The sequence below is a fragment of the Xylocopa sonorina genome, chromosome 5 (assembly GCF_050948175.1).
Source record: "Xylocopa sonorina isolate GNS202 chromosome 5, iyXylSono1_principal, whole genome shotgun sequence".
In the NCBI taxonomy this organism is placed as follows: domain Eukaryota; kingdom Metazoa; phylum Arthropoda; class Insecta; order Hymenoptera; family Apidae; genus Xylocopa; species Xylocopa sonorina.
Window position 1 is genome coordinate 1,267,011 of NC_135197.1, and position 8,358 is coordinate 1,275,368.

General features: G+C 33.4%; 2 protein-coding genes across 2 annotated transcripts; one reads left to right on the plus strand and one right to left on the minus strand.

The window, feature by feature from the left end:
• The first annotated feature begins 352 nt into the window (after nucleotides 1–352).
• Nucleotides 353–3,637, plus strand: LOC143423767 (E3 ubiquitin-protein ligase RING1-like). Its single transcript, XM_076895323.1, has 4 exons — nucleotides 353–628; nucleotides 1,192–1,570; nucleotides 2,585–2,887; nucleotides 2,966–3,637. Exons 1-4 carry the CDS (start codon nucleotides 386–388, stop codon nucleotides 3,181–3,183), a joined length of 1,143 nt encoding a protein of 380 aa, XP_076751438.1. The 5' UTR covers nucleotides 353–385; the 3' UTR covers nucleotides 3,184–3,637.
• A 1,382-nt stretch (nucleotides 3,638–5,019) lies between these two features.
• Nucleotides 5,020–8,358, minus strand: LOC143423847 (uncharacterized). Its single transcript, XM_076895453.1, has 6 exons — nucleotides 8,174–8,358; nucleotides 6,549–6,827; nucleotides 5,644–5,820; nucleotides 5,220–5,426; nucleotides 5,147–5,181; nucleotides 5,020–5,090 (listed from the first exon to the last, which is right to left on the minus strand). Exons 1-6 carry the CDS (start codon nucleotides 8,287–8,289, stop codon nucleotides 5,020–5,022), a joined length of 885 nt encoding a protein of 294 aa, XP_076751568.1. The 5' UTR covers nucleotides 8,290–8,358.

The following is an 8,358-nucleotide window of genomic DNA, read 5'->3' on the forward strand; positions in this document are numbered from 1 at the left end:
AATGAAAGTACCTAAGTTTAAAGAAGAAACCGCTGTTTATAGTTTAGATTCCTGCGAATCTCAGTTTTACCACGATGAAAAATGGAACTATGGAATATAGGAGAATTAACGCGAAACTCCAACTTTCTTCGGGAATTCATATTTTTGGGCTTGCGTAAATAAAATATGTATTATTCTGATACTGTGACATTGGCATAAATGCAGTTGACTAATGGGAAACGATGTCACTAGATAAAACTATTTGTTATTGGATAGCTGTGGGTTACTATTTGTGCTTGCATTAGCGTTATATACGCTATATACTAGACGTGTGCATGTGGCCGCGGTTAGAGTGTGTTACGTGTGTACGTACAGATTTTTCAGCCGACAGCTGTGCTGTATCAAGATGGCTTCCGCGGAACAGGTCGGCTTGAATAAAACTTGGGAATTATCGCTTTACGAGCTTCATCGTACACCACAAGATGCCATCACTGATAGTACTGAAATTGCGGTTAGTCCACGAAGTTTGCACAATGAACTTATGTGTCCAATTTGTTTGGATATGCTTAAAAAAACTATGACCACCAAGGAGTGCTTGCATCGTTTCTGTTCGGATTGTATTATTACGGCACTTAGAAGCGGCAACAAGGTATGTCGAGTCTTTAGAAGTAGTTCTGATACAGTTTGACAGTGTCTACTATTTTCTATTGTTCAAAATGGGTTTAGAAGATTCTCCTTCTACCGGAATTGAGCGCCAATACTTTGTCAATATTCAGTCACTGTTTCTTTTTTCACATTGCCACGCAAATATTACTCTATATTTTTCTTATATGCAGATTAGTGTAAGAACTATTAATGATATAATAATTTTAGCATACTTTTCAAAACGAATTCTAAATTCTGTTCTATGATTCATTGTTACATTTATAAAATTTTGTCATTATTTTGGTCAAGGTATTCGCATGTTTATTAATGGAATATATCAATTTATTTCTTCTAGAGTAGTTTGTAATTTTCATTCTGCAAAAGTAATCAATTATTTTGAAATATATAATTGAGATTGCTATTAGTTATTATATTTATTTATTTGTTAGTACATTGTTAATTGTTGTTATTGACATACTTATTGTAACATATTGTTAAAAGTCAATTTAAATTTTAACCATTCTTAGTTGGAGCATTTAATGATGTTAAATTCTCTCTTATTTATAGGAATGTCCAACGTGTAGGAAAAAGCTTGTGTCCAAAAGATCTCTTAGACCAGATCCCAACTTTGATTTATTGATTTCTAAGATATACCCTAGTCGGGATGAGTATGAAAAACATCAGGAAAGAGTGTTGGCAGAATTAAACAAGTCACATTCACAAGCTGCATTGGTAAATTCCATTACAGAAGGGATTAAATTACAAAGTCAAAATCGTCCTCAAAGATCTAGGAAATGTGCGAATGAATCAGAAAATGCCAACAATGCAACATCCTATAATAACTCTCAAAATGCCAGTGCACCAGCTACACCAAACCCAATGAATGCTGCGAATCAAAGTGACTCCTCTCAGAGTACAACTGGACCTTTAAACAACAGTAGCGGTGGTAATTAAGCAAATTCTATCGATAATTGTATTGGAAGAAGGATTTTGTGTTTCACTTGTTTGCAATAACAACTCTATGATTTATAAAAATTGTCACTTGTATACTTGCATGTATTGTTTTTGAGCATACAGAGCAGAACATGGTGTCCCAATCAAATTTCCTGACTGAAATTTTAAGCACAACACTTAGCACTTCTGATATCAACAGCACACTCACTGTATATTTTATTAATTTAGTTGAAACTGTGATTAAAATGTGTTTATATATGCTTTGTTAACTAAAATTTATGGACAACTTTCTCAGAAAAAAATTAATGGGAACATACAAAATATAATTATGAATATCACATATAATATATTAAATGAAGTAACAAAGAACAGAAATATAGTAATTGAAAAATTGCATTAAGAAATGTTTGTATAAAAATGGTTCGATACAGAGGGAAGTATTGGATGGTTAAAACAATTTTTCTGTGGGAAGCAGTGTGAAGAATTCCAAGGTCAAGTTATCTCTTTAATGAAACATATTATTTACTCTCATATCAATAATATCCAATATTTAAAATACACGAAATGTAATACAAATTTCTAAACTTTCAGGTTGGTGTAGACACTTAATTAGTGTCTACTTAGAATACTCTCTAGAAGACACACTCTCTTTCTCTCTGAATTCGTAGAATCTTCATTTACCAGATTATAATGATTATACCAATAATTTGTTTAATTTGACTGTTTGCAACAAAAGCTTTTATCCACACCTGCAATGAAATTCAATCTTGATTTTAAAATTTCTCACTACTTCATTTGAAAAGAAAAAAATATTTCATTCATTTTTAATATTTTTTTGTATCTTAATTTATATTTGACATCTTTAATTTTTTATGAGATATTCCACTACATCCAGTTATAGCACATACTGTACACTTTCTTACATTTTTGGTGTTTCTCCTAGGGCTGTTAAGTAAATTCTTAATTCAGCAGATGAAGTTGATGTGAATAAAATCATTACTTTTAGGTACTACATCCAGAAATTCAACCACACCATCGCCAAACCCAGCTAATCAAATTCCTAAACCACCAAAACGACAAAAAAGTTTACAAAATTCAGAGAATGATTCGTCTAGCGCGGAAGCTGAGACTGGCGGTGGTGATTCCATGGTAGACACGGAAGGTGAAGGTCCTAGTGAACCTTTAATGTTAAATGAGATCGAACTTGTTTTTAAACCACATCCTACGGAGATGTCTGGCGATAATTCACTAATAAAAGCTCTGAAGGAAAATAGTATTCGGTATATCAAGACAACAGCAAATGCTACAGGTAAATATATGAAAAATCCTGATGGAACAAGTTTAAGTTCCAGAGGCAATTGAAAGTAACCTATATTAATTTTTGTAGTGGATCATTTGAGCAAATACTTGGCTATGCGATTAACATTAGATTTAGATACAGAATTATCGGAATCGGATAGACTACTCAATTTCTGCATCTATATAGCACCATCTCCTGGACAACTAGTGGTTTTAAGCGGATCACAGACATTGAGACAAGTCAATGATAAATTCTGGCGCGTCAATCGACCCTTGGAGATGTATTACTCGTGGAAGAAGACCTAGGGAAGGCCTCAAAAATATCACTCTGATGGGAGCTAGTCACATTAAGCTCGAAAAAAAGAAAAAAAAAGAAAAAAAAGAACAAAAAAAGCTGCGTGAAGTACAGATATAAAAGAGACGCGTGTTGTCATATACGAAACATGGGATATATTTTACTATACTTCAAATAGCCTTGCATTATGTTCAATGGTTGAAAGTGGTACGAGAAGAGTAAGTTTCTCGTAATCGTCTGTGGTGCAATTTTTCTCTTTATGGGACTGATTATTGATGTGTTTCTTCAGAAAAAAAACTAATAATAGGTGATCTGAATACGTTTGTTACTGAAATACAGCGATTTATTCTAACTACGAACTGCCATTTATCACATTGTATTGCATTAGAATTAACTTAATGGATTTTTGTGTTCCGAATCGTTTTCGCATGAACCACACAACATATAATATCGGGTTTTCTTTTTTGACAAATATGAGTTACTTCAGGTGAGCTACTTCCAGTTATATAATACTTCAGCAAACCAATTACTTCGGTGGTTAAATAACTTAGTTCGCATTAGTTTCTGATTCGCTGCACACCATTCTGTATAATTTCTCGAAGAAATAAACCAATGTATATACAATGTACTTTTTTGTTAAAAAGATATATTATTCGCCGTTGAAAAATATTACTTCTCTTTTTTGGAGTGTTATGAAACTTGTTATTTTGTTCTTTTGCGATTAATCAGCTTCAATTTCCTATCCCTTTTAAAGCTTTCTCTGTTAGGAAAATTGAATTTCTGATTTCGTTCGAGATACATCAATAACTTATTTGGCTTAGTCGGCGGAATAATCGATAACCCTAACTTGTGCTCTCGAGGACCCTAACTTGTGCTCTCTTATATTTTCACTGAACTGAAAACAATTGTGAACTCTCCGATTCAAAGAAAGTTACCCTACTTTAGTAAATAGGAAACCACATTGCAATCCTCTAACTTTAAATACAATTTCTCGATGTTCGGTACCCTAAGATTTTTCTTTGTTCTCTTATTTTAACTTCTCCAATTTAATGACTTAATTGGTACAATAAGCGATTTAACTGATATTTTATCTTTAAAATTGAATAATTTGATAGCAAATCAGTTGATGACGTACGATCTAGAATTAAAAAATCGGATATTCGTGAAAACTTTTTATGTGTGTATATATATATACAGGTTAATCCTTTAGTGGTGGTACAACCGAAAGGGGGGTACTTCTACATTAAAAAATAAGTCAAAAATATAGAATAACAATTTTTCATTTGAGGGTTTGTTTCCGAGAAAATGGACTTTGAATTTTCGCCAGGTACAGGTGCACTTGATCATGCCCCGATATAGCGGATCTAATTGTACATTATTGCCTCGATTGAAGTTATGTTGATAAATACTTCCAATATCACGAAAATGTTTTCCAAGCTGTGAGAGATTTTTTAAACCAACATTACCGAAGTTGGATTGGTCGTGGTGGAACAATAGCTTGGCCACCACGCTCTCCTGAGCTTGACTCCGCTTGACTTTTATTTATGAAATCATGTTAAATGTGTGTTGTGTATTCTGAAAAAATCATAAGTTCAGTATTCTGAAGAAATCACAAGTTGCGAGCAATCGAAAGAAAAGATTATTGTAGTCTCTTATACATTAAAACAACCGAATACCTTAGAAAGCGGTCATAGAAATTTGATTAGAAGAGCAGAATTATGTTTTCAGCAGGATGGGCAACATTTTCAGCAATTTCTGTAAGAGTAAAATTTGTTTCAAACATTCTATTACATTACCTGTTCGTAATTTACGTTTTCCATGAAGACAGTGATTTACAGTGAGATCCATTACAACGAGACGTGATCAAGTGCACCCGTACCCGGCGAAAATTCAAAGTCGATTTTCTCGAAAACAAAGCCTCAAGTGAAAAATTCTTATTCTATATTTTCGACTCATTTTTTCATGTAAAATCACCTCCCTTTCGATTGTACCACCAGTTGCGGATCACCCTGTATATATGTATACAAGTCAGCGTTGCAAGAATTACGGTTTATTTGTCTTTTGCTTCAGTGACAATGTTGGCTTCGTTAATAGATTTCCGGGTTCGACATTTCTTGGAGACATTTCTTTGTCTTCGCTCCATTCTTTTAGGGAGTTCTTTTCCGAAGGCATCTCGTCGAAAATATCTTTCGCCCTCCTCTCGGAGCCATCGAATTTCTCTTGTAAAAGTTTGTAAACCTCACTCGAGATGAGCCTAAAAATTAATCAGTCCATTAAAATATCAGGCAACTCAATCCATTTGGGATTCCATTTTAATTCCATTATTCGTTGCCAATCCACATTCTTTCTTAATAGATCTAAATCGATCTAAATAATTAGGACGTTTCAAAGTTTATCCTATTTTGTAGCAACGCAAACGATCTTATCTACGGAATAGATCGAATGACATAACAAAGTGAAGGCATACTAACGGCATCTTATAAGGTTCCTTATACCATAGTGGGAATCCCGTAGGATTGTGTCTACCGTCGGGAATTGAATTCTTGGTTGGTAGTGAATGCAGTTTGAAATGAGCTGGTTCCACTATCTCTTCCAGTAAATCTGACACTTGTCGTGCGTAATTCTCTGTACCAACTGTTCGTTCCAGTCTAGAAATTAATCGGGAAATGATTTTCTTACGTCTTAATCAGTATTCTTTATTATTATTTATTTGCATCATTACCGAAACTTTGAAGACATTTGTAGGAAATTTTTAATGAATCTTTGATTGTAATTTTGAAAAACCTCGGTCGTATTTGGATATTTAATAGTTTCGGAGAAATTAATAAAATGTGTTTTTGACATAATAGAGGAACGATGCGTATACAAATGTTACTAAAAATATATTAAATGCTGCTTATTGAAATATTACTAATGTACAACAGCCTTCGTCATCGTGGTCTGTTGAGAATGCCGAGTAGCGCTCGCTGCTAACGACCTAATAACGATATTGGTCTCAGTATCTATGGGATTTCCTTTCGAAATAAAAATACAACAGCATCAATATGCCTATTAGTACTAAACTGGTCATTACTGGAAAAGGTAATGTTTATATACACATGTGGGTAATGTTTTATGTAGTGCATGCAAGGTATTTTTTATCAATATCTCAGAAACTATTAGTATTCGAAGAAAACATGTAGACTTGCTTGTTACTTCGTCGCTTGAGAAATATATAATTAATATTATCACCATATAAATTAAGTGGATAGTATGGTATAATAATTACACACACACATACGCACGCACGCCCCTTCTCTTTCATTTTAAACGTGCAAAAATGAGATTCTGCATAAAAGTGAGAAACCAAAGAATAAGTGTACATTGATTTTATTACTTTTGAACCATTTGTCTAGTAAATTCAAATCTCGGCGTTAATTTGCGAAATGGAGCAGTGGATTCCAAGGAACTTCTCACTCTACCCGCTTGTGCTTTATTTACAGTCTCCTGGATCCCATAGAAATTTCCAAAGTGCACAGCTGTATCTTGGGGAAGTTCCGAAATTAATCTGGTGTTTTTTGGAACTTTGTTCTTCGTAGAGGGGCTTTGTCCATTTGTGGCTGGAATGCTCAAAGAGCTTTTCGAGGGATGGGATTTTTGTTTCTTCTCAACGAACCTTGGATCGATAGTAGTAATTACATGTAGTAATTACATGTTTTTGACAAGCTTATTTATTTCTTATTATATCTATTAAATGACGTTTAGATTATTTAAATCGTTTGCATGTTGCATTTAATCCATTTGTTATTTACTTGCTCGTAATTATTATATGTGAGCTGATATCTCAATAAATAATCAATAACCCCCTCATATCATAGAATTTGAATCAATTTAATACTAACACTAAATAATTACTAGAAAAAAAGTTTCATTTGAATCAGCTATTTGCCAAAAAAGTACATATATTCATATTGAAGAATGGAGAGGAACATCATTTTAAATTTTAAATGAAAAAGAAGCATAATTAATTGTTATTCAAACAAATTTCAATAAACTATTTAAAATAATTTTATGAAGTACCATTCACTTGTAATATTTTTGAGAACGCTACAGTTTCGAAATATCTCTGATATTATTGTCTACTTTAACTATATTGGAAATTGATTGGGAATTAATTTATAAAACGTCGATTTAGAAACGCACTGAGCAGATGTAACGATTCGCAGTATTTCCCACAGCACTGTCTGTCTATTTTCTAGATGGGTATCTCGAAGGCAATATGATTTTTCGTTCAACATTACCATTGCTAACGTGGTATTCATGCAGTAAACTTGCAATTAAGCAAATACTAAGAATAGGCGCAATGAACAATACAAACATTTAAATGCCCCGTTACATACTGTTTTGTTATCTATGATTTTCACTGTGTGTAACTGTTACGAAATAATTATTTCCTTTACATTATCGGAAAACAGGCTAGGTATGCTGCCTGTGAATGCATCGATTAATTTACATCGCGGGCAGGTAATTTTCGAGTAATTACGATGAATGTGCATATGAGAAATTGTAGGGAATTCGATAGAGTACGTATAAAAGTTTATTTTCATTTATTTCAGAAACATTAACCTCCTGGTTTCGATGATGTAAGATTTTTGAAAAATTACGGAATAACTGAGAGCATAAGAATGCTAACGAACACTTTTCGAGTGTTCCGTCCAATGTGATCCGCGTCAGAAGATAATAATGCCTGCACGCAATGCAGGTAAGAGTCAGAAATCTTTAAAAAAAAAGAAAAGGACAGTTTTCAGAATGCAACCATTCGTTTTGAACCTGATTATTTTCTGTCAACGCGTTGCTAGTTCTATACATAACCTGCTGCGAATACAGTGATATTGGAATGAAAATTAGAGAAATTCACTGCTCACTCGGAGGAATTAATTCTACTAATTCACATACGTCATTCGGGATTATTTCAATTTGTTTGCTGTATCTGTCGATTTATGTGTTAAACCTTAAACTTACTTCTGAAATTTGCAAATCAAGGATGGTGATACGTATAGATTAGCCGGCGTGGCACATCTCTGTTGAGGATGTTCGCAAATTTTTGTCGCTGATTTTCCTTTGGATTTACGAAACATTGTTGTTAACCGGAGTCGGTAAGACAGACGAATTTATTCTATTAATCGAAGATCTCTCTCACCAAAGTC

What these genes read in the sequence shown, in the direction of transcription:
- LOC143423767 (XM_076895323.1), top strand. Translation starts at nt 386, where the DNA reads ATGGCTTCCGCGGAACAGGTCGGCTTGAATAAAACTTGGGAATTATCG. An exon ending in TTTAAACAACAGTAGCGGTG is followed by an intron (nt 1,571 to 2,584) that starts GTAATTAAGCAA and finishes CATTACTTTTAG; the next exon opens with GTACTACATCCAGAAATTCA. An exon ending in GACAACAGCAAATGCTACAG is followed by an intron (nt 2,888 to 2,965) that starts GTAAATATATGA and finishes TAATTTTTGTAG; the next exon opens with TGGATCATTTGAGCAAATAC.
- LOC143423847 (XM_076895453.1), bottom strand. Translation starts at nt 8,289, where the DNA reads ATGTTTCGTAAATCCAAAGGAAAATCAGCGACAAAAATTTGCGAACAT. An exon ending in AAGCAAAAGACAAATAAACC is followed by an intron (nt 5,182 to 5,219) that starts GTAATTCTTGCA and finishes ACATATATACAG; the next exon opens with GGTGATCCGCAACTGGTGGT. An exon ending in GTGGTACAATCGAAAGGGAG is followed by an intron (nt 5,091 to 5,146) that starts GTGATTTTACAT and finishes TTTTCACTTGAG; the next exon opens with GCTTTGTTTTCGAGAAAATC.